Source organism: Eleginops maclovinus, chromosome 23 (assembly GCF_036324505.1).
Source record: "Eleginops maclovinus isolate JMC-PN-2008 ecotype Puerto Natales chromosome 23, JC_Emac_rtc_rv5, whole genome shotgun sequence".
Lineage (NCBI taxonomy): Eukaryota > Metazoa > Chordata > Actinopteri > Perciformes > Eleginopidae > Eleginops > Eleginops maclovinus.
Window position 1 is genome coordinate 19,534,313 of NC_086371.1, and position 20,138 is coordinate 19,554,450.

Below are 20,138 nucleotides of genomic sequence, written 5' to 3' on the forward strand. Positions count from 1 at the left end.
TGGATCATTTCAATCTCTGCTTGCCACTGTTGGGGAACCTGCAGCCTCCATTTAGAGAGAACCAGTGATGAAACTGATGGAAAGTGCCAAAACCTATTGTTGATAAAAAGATGCACACTGCTGTGTTGTGGTGGGGATACAGCGAGACAGGCAGGAAGGCCCATAGACTGAAGCAGCTGTCAAAATGGTTGTTTGTAGCCCCGTGCGTACCGTGCTTTGGGGAAATAATAAACTGCATCATTAGAACCCCTGTCATTCACAAGTTGTTTGTACCAGCCACACACTGGCTGTGAATACTTACACCAATGCTTCGCACATATAGAGCACAGGTCAGAACCATTAAGAGCATCATTTAGAAGAGAAGATATTATGAGAAGATGTGCAGGTGTTATCATAAACCAGGCCCACTGCAGCAATAAATTAGAGATTCTATCTTCTGTTATAAGTCAAGCAGTAAATACCACTTTCTGCTTTGCTTTTTATCATCTGAGTCAAAGGCATAGAATTTGTAAGGGACCAAGTGACTTCTGAATTGTCCATAGGAATAATTTTGATCACAAATATAAAATATAATGTCCTCAGTGACACTTTGTGGATCACTAACGGTTAGCAGATACTGATCATGATTTTAAAAAAAGACAAAAGGACTTCAATATTATAAAATTGTTTTTTTTTCTCAAATACTGCATCACAAAAAAGAAAATTGATATGTTGGATACCAAACAGAGGGTCCCCGGTTTAAATCCCCTGCCCCTGCAGTAAACATGTTGAGGTGTCTTTGGTTAAGATACTTAACTCCAAATTGCCATGTCCCAATGCAAAGGTGTATGTAAGTAACTTCAGATCAAAGTAAAAACATATATTATAACAAATATAATGTAATAAATAAAGACAATTCCATCCAAAATGTGTACATAGAAAATCCCCTGATGGCAGGAAAGGACATTGTTGATGCTATAAAAGCATGACTATGCATGCGGAGGACCCAGACACCTGCTTTTAATGCATTAAGCCTAAGCCCTTTGCCTGAACCCAATTGTTTACTCCTTAACAAGCAGTTTTTGTACACTTTTATAATTATGGAAATGTTGATGTTGGCCTGTTGCTCATGGGAATGACACCTTTTTTGATATTTGGAAAAAATCTGCTGAAAGGTTAGCAAAAAAAAATCCTCGGCAGGAAATACCAAACCTCCACCATATCATAATAATTATTATGAGTCAGCATTCCAGTGCAGGACAGCAATGAACGTCATATGGCATCGCCTGAATGAGTCTAACTCGTGATCCAGACGACCTCCTGACGGGGAGAGAGAGCCTGGTTGTGTCTGTAGCCGCTCCGTGCCACACCCCCTTCTCCTCGGTGCGGTGGTATGATCCGGGGGAGCGCTGCTGTTATAGCGGCACCGAGCCTCACCAGTAGCAACAGCATCACCCCGTCAGCTTCCTCCGGGTTCAACTGCAGCTAATCGCACCGCGCCGGGCTCCCTGTCACACTGCGCGGCGGAGCAGCATCGCGCACAGCCCCTGCAAGGAGATCCCTTCCCTCTCCTGCACGAATTGGTTCGTCGTCCTCCATCGGCATTTGAGAACCGAGCATCATCAGCATCAGCACCGCCGCCTCGAAACCAGACCAGCAGGGAGAGAGAGGTGTCTCAACCACATTTTTTTTTCTTTGGAGCAGGAGCACCGCGTCTCAATTCAAATTTCTACCGGGGGGGATTGCGCAGTCTTCAGCATTTTGCAGGCTTCTCATAGCGTGGAATCGGTACTAAAGGAATGGCTCTACGTCGGAAAGGTAAGCAGTTCTGGCCTTTTAGTAGGCTCATTGAGAAGGGGGGGCTGCAATGTTGCTGTGCTAAACGAGGCTGAGACAGCGTGAGTTCACAGGGAATCTTATCAGCTGTTCAGAATGGGCTATGTGGCCCATGTGTGTAGGGAAAAAGAGAGGGGCAGTGTACGTGTGTGTGGTGCAGTTTTTATGAAAATCAGTGCGCCTGTTTTTGAAGTGCAGACTTCTACCAGCATGTATGTTTGACAGCAGTCTGGATGATGGCAGTTGGATCAGCAGCCTGTCATGTGTGCAAAGTGTCGTTTTGGTTCAGCGACACTTACAGCCTTGAGTTGTTTTGCTCCACTTCTGGCTTGTCCACTCCATCTCCATCAGTACTAAGGTGTAGCCTAATGATGCCAGCAGGGCCACCGGAGATCCAGGGGGTATAGATCTCTCTGACGTGTGTCTTCTGTGTTCCATCGCGGCTTATACCGCGCTAGACATCTCCATGAGTCCAACTTTGGCACGTTTCAGCTCTGTGACATGTTTATTTTTCTATCACATGAACTTCTATACCTTTCTGGATGATGCAGCAGCTGGTGAAGCCATCCCTTGACTAAATTATTGACCTCTATGATTATTCCCCCCCCCCCCCCCCATGTGTTTAAAATAGTGAAAAGCCGAATAAATAATGAACAGGGAGCGAATGCATTCTGATAAATCATAATTATTGTGAAGGCAGGGGAAAATTGCACCAGGATGGATATGCTCCGATAGATTTAAATTAGACCTCCCTCACTCCTCTCCTTCACAGTAGATTATAAATAATTGCTCGGAGTAAACCACTGAAGGCATATTTCCAATAAATAAATAATTATGTATGAAAAACAAATAAACACACAGCAAATAATGCCTGAGTAATTGTCAAAATATATTCTCCCATTAACGAGAAAACTCTCAGACACACTTTTTTGGTTTGTTAATATTGCTTTAGGGGATAAAAATGCCATAAATCATGCATTTGCAAATGCATTGTAATCAGAAACTATAATTTGTCAATAAATACATGGTATCTGATGCACTACCCCTCCAGCCTCTGTGGAAATCTTTTATTATTGATATTTGGATTGTTTCACCCATAATGCGTACTGTATTGTCATAAAATCCCCCCAAAAAAACACTTGAATGCAGCATGTTGTGCCCGTGTTGCATTGTGTGTCACCTGACGCTGCTCACACACTGATGCTTAATTCTTCCTCGGCACGCACGTTATTATTGATAGTGATGATAAAAATGAGGCAGTCTGTCTTTGCTCTTTGGGATTAATAGAGAGCATCTGTTTGTGGAGGTCAGATAATACACACACACAATCTTTTTGTGTCTTTGTCACATACACACTGCAGAAGATGATGCATGGGGTCTGGAGATGATTGTAATTCAGCATTCATTTCTCCCACTGTACTGTAGGTTTGATGAGCTGTAGCTGCCGGCTGCTCATCATGCTATTGACTGGTGAAGTGTGTGTGTGTCTGTGGGTGTGTGTGTGTTTAAGCCTGTCGTCCACATGTGGATTTTGTTGGGCCCTGCAGCTCTGCTGCGTTGGAGGTGGTGATGAGCAGTGATTAAGTGCATATTTTAAATGGCACACCCATTATGGCGACGCCTTTCACAATTAGAGGACAGCTCTTTGAATTGAAATGTCACTCCACCAATTATATGCTGCGCACATGCCACTGATAAGGCATTGGCATTTGTGTCAGTCAACCAACCACGTGATTAATCAATCAGTCAGATATTCAGGCTGTTACATTTCAACTCATCAAGTGGTAAAAAAGTGTAAAGTAACATTTAAGTTGATCCTCAAGTTAAGTTTAAAAGTTGCATCTAAATGTCATTGGGCAAAAATGGAAGCACCCATTCTACATGGTGGCCATTTTTAGGATTATATCATATTATTGGATTATAATTAGTGATGCATTAATGAGTTCATCACTTTGATAAGCAGTTGGTGTAGTAGGATTACTTTATATACTGTAGGGTAAAGCTTTGGAATTTCACAAAGGGATCATTTAAGTTTTAACCATCAGACATTTTTATAAATTGTGAAAAATTCATCTTAATTTGAATAGTCACAATAACTTACACATACATGAAGTGGAGTAAAGAAAGACAGCTAGATTGATATTGATAAATAAAACAAAGTGTGTTATACATTAAAACAAAGTGCACAGTAACTTCTTATGTAATGTAAACTATATCCCAATTTTAAGTTCAATATGTGGGTACAGTATAAAAAAAAAAAGTACACCAGTTGCACATGAGGTGAAGCACGAGTCTAAAGTATCAGGAAACCTAATTACCCAAAAGTTGTGATTAAGTTCATTACTTAAGTAAATGTACTTAGTTACTGTCCCGCATATTAACTCCATGCAGCCCACTCAGCAGCAGTTAGTGGTCAGCTCTACGGTAATTTCTCAGCGGTTGCACATTCACTTTTAATTTTCATCTTGTTGTTAAGCGGCCGGTGCTAAATAAGCTTCCCAGCTCCTTGGCTTTGAGCCTAGTTATAATTCCAAAGTAACTTCCTGACAATCCAGGCTCGGATTGTTAAATACTGTCAGCAGATTCCATAAATTGTCCTGAGTCAAGAAACCACAGAGAAATAATCTTTCCTTGTGTCTAATAATTTGTGTTTTTCTGAGATTTGAGTGATATTACATGGCCTTTGGTTAGCGCGTTGCTCTGCGAGACAGCGGGGGAGTTCTTTTTTGTTATCCAGCCCTGCATTATTTATGAATTTTCATTCCAGGAATGCAGTAGCCCCTGGCACTGTAATGCTCCTTTTCTCCCATGGAATCGCTCACACACTTTCCCCTCCTTGTCCCATGCAAGTTTGCTGTGAAACTGAATTTCCTTAATAAAATTGGGGTCATGAATAAGTGAGAGGACAACGTGGAAAGCATCAGAGGTTGTTTATTATATTGAGTACAACAGTTAGAACTGCAGTCGGAGTTGAAACTCGCAGGCAATACAAGGCCCAGTGGGAGTTTGTATCCCCCTTTTCTCTCCCCCTTTTCCTCTGTGTGCTCATGACATGGTAGGAATAATTGCTGGAATAGCATAAAAAGTGTCACAGTGTTCGCCACCCGCTGATAATTTCAAAGTGAGAGAACCAGTTCAGGGTAATCAGACTGCTGGACCACGAGGCTTTCACAAACACACTTAAAGATGTAGCCATTGTACAACGTCAAATATTTACCTTCTTGCTGCAATACTGCTCCATCCTCAAGAGGAATTGTTTAACAAATCCTGCAGTGCTAATTAGGGTTTGTTCTATTCGTTTGGCTGTGGTCGGCCTCTGCACTCAGGAAATTGCCGGCACTGCGATTAAAATGAAAGAAAAAAAAAGCAATATAATATCGCCAAATGACCCTATAAAAATCTCATATAGCCACAGTGTTTACAGTTGTGTTTTAAAATGAATGCACTTAACACAGCAGAGCATTTTTGTCAGCATAACATGTTTAATAATTGAAAAAAATAATTAGTGAATATGGAAAGCTTTGATGCATCATTATGGTTATTTTTCTTACAAAGTGATTGACAGCAAATTATGAAGCACAGTTTCTCAGAGGATTAACTCTTTCACAACCTTTATTTTGTGCATCCTGTTTCATAATAAAGGGCTTTTCTTTCAAAATTAGGATAAAAATCTGCGTAAAAGACATCATAGTCTGGAAGCAAGATGTCTCCTGTTTTCTATCTCTTTTTTTGGCATCCTTTCTCACACTATGATAAAAAAAATATTCCTCCGTCGGCAAGGTCTTTTGTCTCTTTTGTTGCTTTTATTCTCTCCATATGCTCAAATATCCAAATACAATACTGTTTATTTTAGAGCTGAAACCAAAAGCGGGAGCAACAGCAACAGAGAAAGGGACAGAAATAGTATCAACAAAAAAAAAATCACCTTGCTGCACAGACACACACACACACACACACACACACACACACACACACACACACACACACACACACACACACACACACACACACACACACACACACACACTGTATATGCCCGAGGCGTTTTTCTTTTAAGTTTTTGGCTATGTCTCCACAGACATCTCCAGCCTTCTATTCTCTCTTGTCTCCTTCCATTGGGCTATGGGCAAGAGTCAGGAACTATACAGTTTGATAAGAAGCTGAGTGTTATGTTACATTTGTTTTGTGAAAATGCAATCATAGCGTACCTTCACTCTCCTTTACAGTACGTTCACTATCCCCCCCCCCCTCGACCTCTCTTCTTTCAAAATCCAGTCAGAAGAAAGAAGGATCAGAGAGATAGGCTTACTGGCCAAGCCCACTCTACTTGTCTTTAAAATATGAGATTAATTTGTCAAGAGAAGTGTGTATGTGTGTGTGTGTGTGTGTGTGTGTGTGTGTGTGTGTGTGTTTGTGTGTGTGTGTGTGTGTGTGTGTGTGTGTGTGTGTGTGTATGTGTGTGTGTGTGTGTGTGTTTGTGTGTGTGTGTGTGTGTGTGTGTGTGTGTGTGTGTGTGTGTGTGTGTGTGTGTGTGTATGTGTGTGTGTGTGTGTGTGTGTGTGTGCGCTTGTGGAGAGGAGTGCTGATTGAACCCACCTAGCTAGAAGGCTGAGACAGAAGAGCTGATTTAAGCGTATGCTAATTTTTTGGGGACTTCATTTGCGTTGCTGTATTGGATTGTGTTATATTTATATATAAGGCTGCAACTAAGTATTATTTTTCATTATTGATTGATTTACGTAATATATCTGTCAGTATGGTCCTGTGCTCCAAGGTTATGTATTCAAAAGGGGCTGCAATGATTAGTCAACAAAACAGAAATTGTCTTCTAAATCGTTTAAAAGTAATATTTTGTGCAAAAATGGCAGAAAATGCTTCAGAAAAGGCTCTTAAATATGAGGGATTTAGACTTTCTCTATTTTTAATCATAACAAACATAACATCTTTGGGTCTGGAATGACGAAAGAAGAGTTTAAGACATAATGCAAATCATTGTTAGATGCAGCACTATTCAAATGTCTGGATTTGTTTGACAAAGAGCACAAAGATACGCAATTAGGGAGATTTAGAAAAACAAGATATTCACATTTGAAAAACTGGAAATGGAATCAATGCTGTTTTTTACTTACAATACTTACTAATGAATTTACTGTAGAAGGATTAAACACTGCAGCTCAAATCACCTTTATAGCAAGGCTGTTCCTTTTATTTTGTCCACCCTATTGGTAACATCTTAAACCTCATAAAGCTGTACTGTTCATTTTGTTTTGTCCACCTCTTGTGTGTACAGTATATTCACAAACACTGTGCCTATTAATTTCTAAGCAGGCATGCGCACACACACACACACACACACACACACACACACACACACACACACACACACACACACACACACACACACACACACGTATACAGAAAGTCGATGCACACCTACAGGGACACATTTCTCACTGTGAATTTTTTTATTAATCAAGTCAGTGGACAACTTCAGGAGAAGAAAAATCAATTTCTGTTTCTTCCCCAATTTATTACCACACAAATTGTCCTTCACTTCAGAGTGCTCGTCGAGCTATCGGTGTCACAATAATTAAGTTAAAATCCATTATATTTGCGTTGATTTTATCCCTCTTTTGTTGACATGGAGGGGGGACAAAAGGGGAGTCGGCTGCTGGCCAGCGTTGATACTCCCCAGATATACAGCAGCATTTCACCTTCAGTCACATCGATACAGGACAATTAACATCAAGGTGTCAGGTGTCAGACTTCAGGTGCATACAACTACATCTGCACCCCAACGTTGCATCTGCAGCCTATTCAAAGATTTATTTAGCAACATAAAACACGGTGATGGTTTACTGTACATCTCTCGTCTAAACGAGTTCATCTATTTCCTGCTGACTGGTAAATAGCCTCATGTGTATCATCAGTAATATTCATAGCTCTACTTTCTAGATGATCATGAATTATTAACTCATAGAAAAGATGAATAGCCCCAAAACGGTGCTTGATGCCTCTCAGCTGGAAGCCGTTTTTATACAATACAAGTACAGTACAGTACAATCAGGTTCAATGTGTTCTTTGACATGTTGTTTTGTGGTAGAGGTTTAATTTCAGACTGCGTCTCCATCCACTGTGAACTCTGGGATGCGTTTCAAGTATTTGTATCATCACCCCGAATTGACTTCTTATGGAGGAGACGCGTATTCTCTCAGCTGATTGCCAGCCAACACGCCAAGCCAAACTGCACGAGCAGAAAAGATTTGAGCAGAAAAAATTGCCCAATATCTACTCCAAGAAAAATCAGGCAGCAGTTTCAAGTACAGCAGACCTAATACAGATGTAACAATCCTCAAATCCTACATTTTACAGCTAGCAGTGCATGTCAGCCCGACCTGGAAAAGGAATTGTTTGGAGAATACACATTTTGTTCTCTTTATTTTTGCTCAGACGACACAGTGATTCATCTGACAAGCAACAAAATGAGAAATTCAAATTATTCAGGAACTCGTTTTGACTATCAAATTTAGAAAAGTCTACAATGAAATAAAGGAAACAGGAGTGATGAAAAGCATAAAAAGCAAGATGAAAAGAACTTCCTCACCATTTCCTAACATTTTACTGTATTTCCTGTGGTTATTTTATTTGTCGTCTAACATTTCTTTTCACTGACGTGTGACTGACACAGTCAGGTGAAACTTCCAAGGCTGAAAACATTGCTTTAGAGACCATTCGACTTTCCAATGTAAAGGTGGACAACCAAACCTTGTAGCATAACCTTGAGGTGCATTTTATGTCTGCAATACACAGAGCCGGCTCATGGAGCGAAAGTATTCATCCCCCGCACACCCGATCTCATCAGCAGCGTACAAAAGAGCACCGCCATGGCCGCAGTTTGTTTTCGAGCACAGTCTTGTGTCCTTTGTGAGCTTTCTCCTCTCTTTGTCGAGATTTTTTTTTTCTTGAGCAAGGCTGCTGAAAACCCTGAGTGACCTCAGCCTCCGAAAAGGCCTGGAGAATCAGAGAGGAGGTGAAGGTTTAGAACAGATCTGAAAAGCCAGGGAGGAGGAGGGATTTATGCAGGGAGGCACTCTACTTTTCGGAACAAAAATCCTCCTCCTGTCGCGCACTCCTGGGCTTTGCCGGATGACAAGCGTCACATTGCAGGAGTGTAGATGGAAGATTAGCCCACTTAGCATTCAGAAATCAATCTGCAATGGCTTCTCAACAGCTAGCAGTAGATCTGCTCCTCTGCAGGGCTAATACTCATTCCTCTGTAATCAACAACTTAATAAAGGAGATTCACAGGAAATACTGTCTAAATTGCTAATCGCCAAATCCAATTTCTGGACTCAATGCCATTGATTTATCAATTAATCCTGCATCTGTAATGCTGCCACTTTGCAGAGCTTTGGGTGTTGGAGGTTTCAGCGGTCAAATGCATTATTGAAAGAGGCTTTTTACCAAGCAGTGGCAGATGCAGAGAGCTTAGGAGGGTGTCAGTCTTGATGTAAAGCTTTATTTGCAAAGCGAGTTAGTGGGAGCAGACTTTTAGTCCTGCTAGGAGGACAGTGACATGTATTTATCTTGCGAGAGAGGAGGAATATCAAACGTGTTGAATAAGGCTTTGTCTTGTCAGGAATATTGATTAAGTGGTTTTGGGTGGTGTCTGTTGCTTCGTGTGTTTGTGGTTCGAATGCCTGTGTGGGGAATGTGGTGTAGTGCATGCGAGAGTGTGCCGTTGCATATTCTCATCCATTTTTGCTGTTTGCGCCTCAGGTTTTTGTGAAGAATCAGCGGAGAGTTTTAGATCAGAGAGAAGTGGATATTTTGAAAAGAAAGTCTGGATTAAAGCAATGGAAAGAGAAAAAAGCTATACCTTGGTTAAGATCTAAAAGAAAGAAGAAAAAGTTTAGTCATATGCGATGTATGAAAAAGGCCTTTGAAAAAGCTTAGCTACTCCCCCGCTCTAGGCCACATTCAGAGGGCATGAATAGTGTAGGACCTTATGGATTTCTCCACACCGCTCAGCCATGCAGTGGCGATGTGGGATTTGACTCATGTAGGATATAAATAGTCAAATGGCCCAAGATGGTTTCTTAGCTCCTCACAATAACCAATCTGCTCTGCGAATGGACACGCTCTCGCCTCTTTCTCCGGCTTCTTGGTCATGCTCTCATTCCGACACCGGTGGGCACAGACTGTAAGGGCTATTGTGTTACCTACCGTGAACTACAGACTTTTCTTCTTTCATTTGCACGTTAACCTTGGGCGCTGCATTCTGAGGAAGAATGGAGGAAGGCATTTCAATGGAGAGTAAATGGCAAAGACAATGCGAGAAATGGCGGGCAAGGGGTATTCACAATGCATTCCTCACTGAAAAGGCCAGTGTTTATTGTGTATGGCGTGTGGGTGTTCAAGTGTGTTGTTTGCTGGTTAGCGTGAAATGCTACAAGTGAGTGTGGGTGTGGGGAAGGCACTGAGCGTGTGCGCGTCTGTGGCTGATTGTCAGTGTGTTTCATCTTCGAGGATACTGTGCAGAAAGGACCGTGTGTGTGTATGTGTGTGTGTGTGTGTGTGTGTGTGTGTGTGTGTGTGTGTGTGTGTGTGTGTGTGTGTGTGCTCTTCTGCTGGTAAACTCAGCATTAGCAGCTAGAGATTTCAGGCTTGGTCAGCTATGAAAGCACGGCTACGTGACGAAAGTGCTGCCGCTGCCCACAGATAGCTAGCCCTTATCCACTAATTAAAACCCTCTATCACTCCATGTCTCACTTGGCAATCTTTCCATCCTTCAATTCCCCCCCATTTTCACTGTGAAATCTCTCCATCTCTCATTATCTATCCATCACTCTCTTTATCCCCGCTCTTCATGCATCTCTCCCCTCCATCCTTTCGGCATCTGCGGAGCCCTCCCAGTGGGCGGTGTACTGTTTTGTTTTGTTTCGGGGAGGTTTAGGTATAACAGGGTCCTGAGGGTCCTGCAGAGCTTCTCGTCTGAGGTGTCCCTGTCATATGCCTGAGGAGCTATGGCGGTGCTAACGAATAAAATAGTGTTCAACAGCCCCCCCCGCCCCCCCCCCCCCCCCCCCCCCCCCCCCCCCACACTCCAGGAGAGGCATCTTTCTCTGGCAGCTCATTGTTTACTCCCGCAGGACCTGTAGCCTGGATCTGCATTCTCTGCTACAGAGAGTGCGCGTTCTGATGATTAAGCCATCAAAATGGTAGACAAAATGCAAACCTGCAAAACAACAGCGGGATTGTCATGACTTCACTTTGCGGCATCTGCAGCAACGACAGCTCTAGCATGAATATATATTTCGGGAGGTTTCATCTCATCGTCATTCCCGTGGCTTGCGAGGCCTGTTTAGTGAGTGGGATTAGCTCGCCTCTGTGCAAACAAGCTTCTCGGAAAATGTGTAAAGGCCAGAGCTAACAAAGATAGTAGCTCCCCACTCGCTGGGGGTCGCCAGGCTGTTATGAAAATAAGACCTTCTCTGCATGGCGGAGATGTGTTTGTAATCCTGGAACTATACTGTATCAATAATCAGAGGAGTTAATATTGTTGGATGGCACTCTGCTCTCCCCGTCCTACTTGTTTATTTACTGATGTGAAACTCAATTTCTCTCCCACCGCCTGGCCCGGATACACTCTCTCTTTCTCTCTTTTTTTCCCATTTTGCATGTCTTCACTCTTACCGTTCGTCATGATTCCAGTCCATTCATTTGAGATTGGAAAAGTGTAAATCAGTTTTGGCTTTCCTCCCTTCTCGCACAGCCATTTCCGCCGTCCTGTTTTTTGTTATTATTGTCGGACATCTAAGGGCCCCCGCCCCTCCGGAGATGACTTGGAGCGTAAATCCTGCTTAAAAGCAACTGTGTATGTGAGCCTCTATCACTTCTCTAAGCAGATTCGCGCCCAGAAAGAAAGCCCACTGCTCTATGGTTGCACTGTTTGAACAATTGGATGGATAGGAGGGGATCAAGCGGGCGAAGAGTCTCATTTAATAATATTGCAACTGTGTAGCCATGGATTATCACTCTCGTGTGAGTTTGTGGCAAGAGAGAGCGTGATATGAAAGAGAAGGGTTAGGAGTTGAGGGGAGGGGGTGACAATTTAATGCGATGCATGTGTTTCACTCAGTGTTGTCACTTTGTATTAATTGTAAACCGTGCAGTGAATAGTCCATTACACACTGATGAATTATAGATTAGAATTAAAGTACGAATAAAATCACACAAAAACATACACATATATTGTCACTGAAAACAAGTGCTCACTGTTAATCTATCTGTAGAGCAAACAAACTCTCTGGACTTCGCATATTTTCACGTGTTTCTCATTTTTATTTCTTTGTGTATTCAGTGACGATACATTAAATGCAGTTCTGTGTTGTAGTTAACGCAGTATGCTGCAATTCATAAATCATTGAAGCCTATGAATTTTACATACTTTAGTCTTGTATGGAGTTGATTAAGATCAGTTGTTCGTCACTGGCAGCATAGTGATGCAATCATTCAAGCACTTACTTTGCTTCACTGGGGGATCCCCGCTCTACATGCGCATGAAAAAATGACGAGCGAGATCATACAAGCGGTGTAGTGAAGGTTTTTGAAGATTGAGGTATTAAACATTAACTTTAGCATGATGATTATTATTTCGACATCATTATTAGACCTTGCCGTTGCTCCCCTTGTTTGAGTTTCTCTATGAAGAGCGAGCAAACGGCGCCCGCTGTACACGCCCCAAGGTGGTTTCTTCCTCGACTGCAAATCTAGGCTAGTGTTGTGCTCAGGTGGCACATGCTGACTTGTCCTACAGAAAGCCCATGTGTCTTGTTTGAAGTGAGCTGGGCTCTATGAAACAACCTCCAGGTTTTTACATCAAAACCAAGAATCAAACCCCCTAATGGGCACCCCACTGTGGGCTAGAATTAGCGAGAATAACCCCCGCTAGCAGGCTTACTTCTCTAAACGCAGGGGCCTCGGAGGATGAGATGGAGGGTGGAGAGCGTGTAAGGTAGGGCAAAGATGAGAGGCAAGGAGGAGAGATGGACTGGTACAAGAAAGAGTGAGGGTGAAAGAGGGGAATTAACAAGTAGAGATGTGTTTTCTTAAAGGAAACAAGACTAGCTTTCCCAATTTACAAGCATGAATACACGCACCAAGCAACATGTTTACCAGATTGGTCCGTGTATGCGCACATTCAATCTATGGGGACACAAGATGGTGTGCCCGGGATTGCATGCTTTTCATTGTTGCATGTTAGCGTCTGACAGACATAAAGGGACAGAGAGCCTCTGTAGAGACAGGCAGCAGTCAGTGCCTGCAGCAAGCTCAGAGCTCACAGGGTAATGTATACTCGCTCCTCGTCGTACCAGAGAGAAGGTGACACCAGTCAATCCCATTCTGACAGGGCAGCTGAGATAATAGCCGGCTTTGATTCCAGGCAATAACTCCTGCCAATCAAAATGAAAGGCATCGTGATTGCCGGGGAACCACAAGTGTATGTGTGTGTGGTGTGTGAGACGTACAGTATGCTACAGTAGCACTCTAATAGGATGCAAAATGTGGTTTTAAAGGCCTTCTTGTTCTTTGATTAAAGCAGAAACTCAACAGATGGAAGAAAGGATTTTAACTGATCCTTTTCTTCATGATAATGTCTTCACAAGGCGATGGTGTGTGTGTGTGTGTGTGGGATGAATGTGCCGTTCCATATTTTTGACTGTCAGGGGTCGGTGGGTGGTCTGTGTGTGCATGCAAAGTGATCCGTGTGTGCGCATATGTGCATGAGGACAGTTGAGTGCGAGGCCAAGGGAAGGAGTCTTTCAGGTGGAATAAAAGCATTACTGCAGTGGTGAAAGGTCAGCTGTAAACTTGTATCAGACTAGTGGTGATCACCCTGTGCTGCAGATCTCTGAGGTATTGAGCAGGCACGCTCTAATGGCTTTGATATATGGACTACAGGACTCCCTGAAGAGGTCAATACCATAGCACTTTGTCTCTATGAGCAATGACCCTCTCAAGCTCCATTTAGAAGCTTTATATCTGCAGGAAATAGGCTGGAAAGGCCTCAGGCAGGGCACGGTGAAAGAGAACTAATATGAATGAAGTGTTTTCTAATCACTTCTTTCTGTGCCCTAATCGACGTCCTAATCAATCACCAGTTATGGCGGTATAAGCATATTGTGCCGGACGTTATCAAAAATAGATTTTGATGTGCTTGAGAGAAGAACAAGAGAGTCTGAGCTGAATAGAGCTGATTTATCATTTCTCCATTTGGAAGGGCATAGACACTGCAAAGCCTGGTGTGTAACAGTTTTTCGTCACTACTTGGGAAGCTGGTGAGTAACAGTGTTTAAAGAGAGTGACAGACGTGGGGCTCGAGCTGCAAATTAGTTGATTTTTTTCTCCAACTTGTCAATGGTTGTCTGTTAAATAGAGATAAAGCCCACAGTAGTGGGATAAAACACAAACAACAAGTGATAGAATGGAGAGCCGTTCTTGATTATGGCCAATTTCTCTTCAAACACGTCCGGACATAATGGCCTCCATTGCTGTCCCTTCTGAGCATATTGATTTGGAACTAACCTTTGGTGTGAAATATGAAAGAAGCCAAATACTGTTTATGAATGTCTGCTGTAATTGGAATGAGCAGATGTTGCAATATTGTTCCACTGTGTTCAATAACAGGCTTCTGGTGCTATTTTTCTCCTCTGCCCTGTCTGTTCAATCCCCTGTTTCCCTTCATTTTCCCCCACTGGCACATCATTCCTCCTTCCTGCTGTCCTTTTCCTGCCTCTTTCACTTTACCTTCATCTCCCATCTTTTCTCAACTCCAGACTCTGTGCTCTGTCCCGTGGCTGTGCTGAGTGACTAAGCAGAGCTTCTACAAGCCATGGAGGAAATGGACAGTAAACCCTACCAACCTTTATCTAAGGGGCGCCATGAGATGGAGATGTCCTACACCAGCTCGTCTGATGAAAGCGAGGATGGCCGCGCCCACCACCGCTCTTACACCTCACGCGAAACCCTCCCCGACTACACACACGAGCTGCGCCTCACCCTCGGATCTCACCGGGAAAGACAGAACAACTACAGCCAACCCCAACCAGGTACAACAATGACACAAACCCTAAATCAAAGCACAGTTACCAACCATTTTCACAAGACTCTCCTTCACCCTTTTCATTTTGACGGCCATGTCATTGTAAAAATATATGAGTATTACAATGATAAGATGAGATGAAGATGGATACCATTTCTCTTTCTGCACACTGATACATTTAAGCTGAACGGCCAATCCTTTGGATTTATTTTCCGACAGTTTCCTTCAGGATGTCGGCTGTGGCAAAAAGTGCTAACAGTCTGGGACATAGCTAAAAAAAATGGCCGACAGATATTAACCGACGTTTCCAATTTGTCCGACGCCCAATAATCGTCTTGGTTTGTCAGGTCCTTCAGGCTTATGTGTTCATCTAAAAATATAAATCCATAGATACTGTATGTGCACATAAATGGATTCTGGCACACAAGGTGAAGACGCACACACAAAGACTCACACTGAGGTCTTTAAAAGGACCTTTGTGAATTACCTATTACATTCCACAATGAGACAGGAGGACAGTCGGAGGCAGCCAATTACCTCTTCTCCACGGAGGTGATATTTCTCTCCCACAGCTAAACTAGGTCAACCCTAAACCTCCATGGCCTCACCTGGGGTGGAACACCCCCCTTCATTACACACACACTCCCACATACACACACGTGTGGACATAGGCACACACGCAGGTGCACTTTGACACATACACACCTGAAAAATTCTTCCCTGCCGGTGACAGGAGGAGAAATGGGCCAATGCGTGCCGTGATGGATGGCCTTTATGCAGGTCATGTGTGGTGTTAAGAGAGCAGCAGCACCTCATCAGGACAATGCCGCTGTGCAGGGTTCATTGTGATCAATAGATACTCTTTCTCCTACTCCAACCTCCTGCTTCTCTGCAAGACCTACCCACCATGCTAACAAGCAGCATTAGCCATTCACAGCAGTTACAACTCCTGTCATCGAGCCGCTGCGGGGATAGCGTGGTTTGAATGCCACCTTCTATGGATTTTATGATATTGTTCTCCATGCAGGGACCCGTCAATGGCCATTACTCATCATCATGTCTTCCGCAACACTGTAGAGTCAAAGAGCACTTGGCTTTTTCAACATTTGCGCCCTTTCTGTTTCCATAACAAACAACATCCCCTGCCATCAGTGTCATATGGTAAGGTGCGATAGACCCCCCAAAGCAGACTTTGAAATGTCAATGGCAGCCGGTTCTGAGAAACACATCTGTTCATCTTTGGGCAACCGAGTTATATATAGCGTAGCCTACCTAAGTAACCAACTGTTAAGGGGGGATTTTGCCTCCAGTGACGTTTTTAATGGATTACAGTGTTCCTGACAAAAATCAGCCACATTTTTTTCTTCTAATTCCCCGCCCAACTTTTTCATATCTTGCCTCATCTTTCAAACTGCCACATCTTGCCATCTCTTCCCTTCTTTTCCTTCCCTCTATTCATCATTTTCCTTGATATTACACATTTTCTTAGTGGATTAAATTCCCCATTTGCCCTTATTGCCCCTTTCTTTACCCATGGCCCTTTTAAATTAAAAGATACTATTCATATAGATAATTATTGTATAGCAATTTAGAGAGCTTCTCACAATTATTAGATTTTTGTTTAGCCCAATAAAATAAAATAAATTATTTAAATGCATTTTTTTTAACACTTTGTTTACAATGCAGTGCTAGTACTGTATGAATGTGTATTTAGAAATAACCCCAGTGTATAATCTGACTATTTTTTATTTACATGCAAAAATAGATTTTTTATATTTCATCAAATTGCATGAATCCTAACACATGGGTAAACATAAGGTATGCTTCAACATGAGGATAAAGTAGAATGCTGTTTATATGTATCCAGGCAACAACATCATATGATTTAATTAATTATGATGTCTTTATAAATAACGGTTATCCATCAAAAAACAATACACTTTATGTTATTCTTGCATTATTAATAGACTGATAAAATAAATCCCATTAAATCTTTAATTAGCAGATGATTAATTGGTTTTACCTGTCTTCCCTAATGTAATGTGATTTCATGTTTTCACGTTTTAACAGTCTGTGTTGATGGTGTTCTTAACATTGATTTGTATTAATTGCCTGCTTTGTAAATGTCAAACTTCAAATGATGCTGCCGTATTCCTCTAAGCTTTTATCTAAGCTGCTACACACATTCAGCCTTCTCATGTACTCGTTGCGTTTGCCGGATGTTTCATTTGGCAAATTTGGGAAAGGGGTGCTGGAGTACATGCAGTATGAGACGAATAAAGAATAAAATACAAATGTGAACCAAAAAATGTAAATACTAGGGCCCCTTTAATGTGTCTTCTTAAAGTTATGTAAGCTGTTTATAAAGATGCTTTTTGTTGTTTTTATTTTACCTGGTAAACAGGCAGAGGAAGTTGAAGTATTTTTTAAAACCCAGATTTGTGTCAGTATTTCCTCTTAGGATGAATATGGCCCCACTTTTGCCAATCGCAGGATATAGTAGACTTAACATAGCCTGAGAGACAAACCGCAAAACTTGTACATAAAGTAAATTGCTGTGATGATAAAAATGTTAGCCTTCATTAACCTCAAATGTAGTCATTTAATTTTTATTTGTAGGACTACTACATGGCCCCAGATCAGCTAAACAGTAATCAAACTAAAATATTTGGAATATTCAACATATGTGAGTACAAAAGTAATAAAAGATCTCACTTCACTTCGTCATTTGGCACACAGCCCCTATAAGTTTGGAGCCCTTGGGATCAGTCGCTTGCTTTGCTCACTTTTAATCAAGTCTTTGTGAAAATGATACCATTTAGTATTCAGAATGTATACAGCTCCAGAAGAAATTAAGAGACCACTCCACATTTTTCTTAACTCTTTACCTCTACATGTATGGCTGCTATTCCAGTGTTTGTTGAATTTCAACCAGAGAAAATGATAATGCTAAACTGGTCTCTTAATTTTTTCTGTATATATTTGACTTGCATTACATCCAGCACTGAGAAACATAAAATTATGACCCCATTTCTTTTCTGATCTTTTTAAAAGTACTTACAGCATTGGATGAAAATACTATTAAATATAAATATATAAAGTTAGTTTTTTTCTCTAAATTCAGTAGGAAACAGTTTACTGTAATGGCAGGAAAAAGGAAGTTATTCAAAACATGATTTCCCCTCTAATCAGCTGCTAAAATGTCCTCTTGTATATTGCATGTGTTTCAATAGAAAATGATTTGGCTGTTTTTCAGTTTACACTCAATCCATGTTTTTTGCTACAGTGCTACAGGGAAATAGCCTATTTGTTCCTAAATTGCCCTCTTGCAGCCAATTTGAGCTAAACAGTAGTGTGTAGTGGTGACCAATGTTGTGCCAGTTTAATTCCAGCAGAACAGTGTGTGAGCCACAGTTGGTCCTGACCCCATCAAACAGGCACAGCAGGACACAACGCCGGTCAATGGAGTGGTCAACAGGACTGTGGCTCTTATTGAAACACTGCGGCCCGTGTTCAAAGGAGCCGACCTAACGCACATATTAACTGCACTAAGTGAGCAGAAGAAGTCTTTCTTTCCTGTGTTCTCCGTGGAGTCCATCCTGCAGGGCTCCAGGAGTGTCTGTATAGATTTCAATTTAGGGCCTCGCCTTTTAAAATTCCATCAGTTCCATCACTTCCACTTATACATTCTAAACAGAAAACTGAGGTGGTGAGGAAGAAAATTTACTCAACTGCTTCTGCAGGAATAAAAAAAAAGTCAATTGAATTGAATTGAATTGAAGTGTAACCAGAGGACTAACACAGTATATCTGATGTTCTCAGATATCAGTTTGATGCTTGGGATTGGAGGGCGTTCTAATACCTGAAAGCATATGAAGTTCAATTCTTCCCTCAGTCTGAGTCAATATTAATAAGGTTTGATCTTTATCTGATCTCTTCACCCCACCAAGGAGAATATAGATGAGATCAGTGCTCTGTTTGAGCAGCAGTTCAATACGTCTCCAGCTCGATAACACACATCAGGCAGCCCGAGCAGGATATAGCTTCACTGCAAATGGTTAAGAAAAATCGAGGGTGGCATTTTGATTGGGGCTTCTGCAGCCAAAAAAAAAAAACTTTCAATAAATGCTTGCTCAAATAGCAGCGTGTCTCTTGACATAATTTGGGAGGTGCTCGTTCTTTGGCTTGTAAATGACAAACACCTGGTCAGCTTAGTTGTGAAGCAAATAAAAACACATGCCGGAATTAGGGGCTTTACAGCTCTAACGTCTGTAGGATGATCCCAATCTGCATGTCTGTCCTCCTCTTCTAGATTTAGATTTCTGCAAGGCCGGGCAGATGAGAAGCCCAGACTACCACATCCACCCACAGCAGCAGCAGCAGCAGCAGCATCAGGAGGAGGAGGAGGAAGCGCTGTGCTCCGGACCGGCCGCTCACGTTCACAGCCGCTACTCCCTGGGCGTGGGCTCCGACGTGGACACGGAGCCGGAGGTAGACCCCTCTCCGAATCACGGCCTGCAGCACATGTGGTTGCGCGGTCTGAAGTCCGAGCAGAGCTCCTGCCTGACGAGCCGCGCCAACTCCGCCCTGTCTCTCACCGACACCGAGCATGACAGGAAGTCCGAGCCTGACAATGGTGAGTGGAATATTTCTCTTCTAACTCCACAAGGGGATTGATTGCCCATCACTATGCAAAGCGCCCAGGGGAGATTTAAGCTTGGCGGATAATCTAGCGCACCTTTGATGATTCATTTCCACTCTCTATGGAGCACTTTCAGACTTAATACTCGATGACGTCACAAAATTGAGTTTTAGCACTTTTGGATTTATGAGAGTTGTTTTTTTTCAACTATAAGGCTATGGCTTTTGGGGTTATTGGGCATATCCCAATTAGACCGTCAGTTGTTTGATCCCCAGCCCTTGCAGTCAACATGTCAAAATGTCTACGGGCAAGATCCTGAACCCCAAAGTTCTCCCGTAGGTATTGAAGTGTTAATTTCACTTTGGTTGAACGTATCAGCTAAATGACAGTAATGCAATAACTAATACTTTTGGATTGTTTTGGACCATACGACAAACATACAGTTTGAAAATGGCTGTAGCTCCCCTTCAAAGAAAGGACCTTTTTTTTTTTTTTTTTACCAAATAACGCAATGAAAAACAAGATATAACATTATATCATTTTGAGTCTTGTAATTCAGGAGGTGAGCTGGAGCTC

The 20,138-nt window shown here is 42.2% G+C and overlaps 1 protein-coding gene across 1 annotated transcript in view; it reads left to right on the forward strand.

The window, feature by feature from the left end:
• The first annotated feature begins 1,666 nt into the window (after positions 1-1,666).
• The window catches only part of tenm1 (teneurin transmembrane protein 1), a 199,075-nt gene continuing 180,603 nt past the window's right edge, over positions 1,667-20,138 (forward strand). Inside the window, 3 exon segments of the mRNA XM_063876353.1 lie at positions 1,667-1,797; positions 14,655-14,927; positions 19,233-19,556. Coding sequence (XP_063732423.1) covers positions 14,711-14,927; positions 19,233-19,556 — 541 coding nt within the window. The 5' untranslated portion in view covers positions 1,667-1,797; positions 14,655-14,710.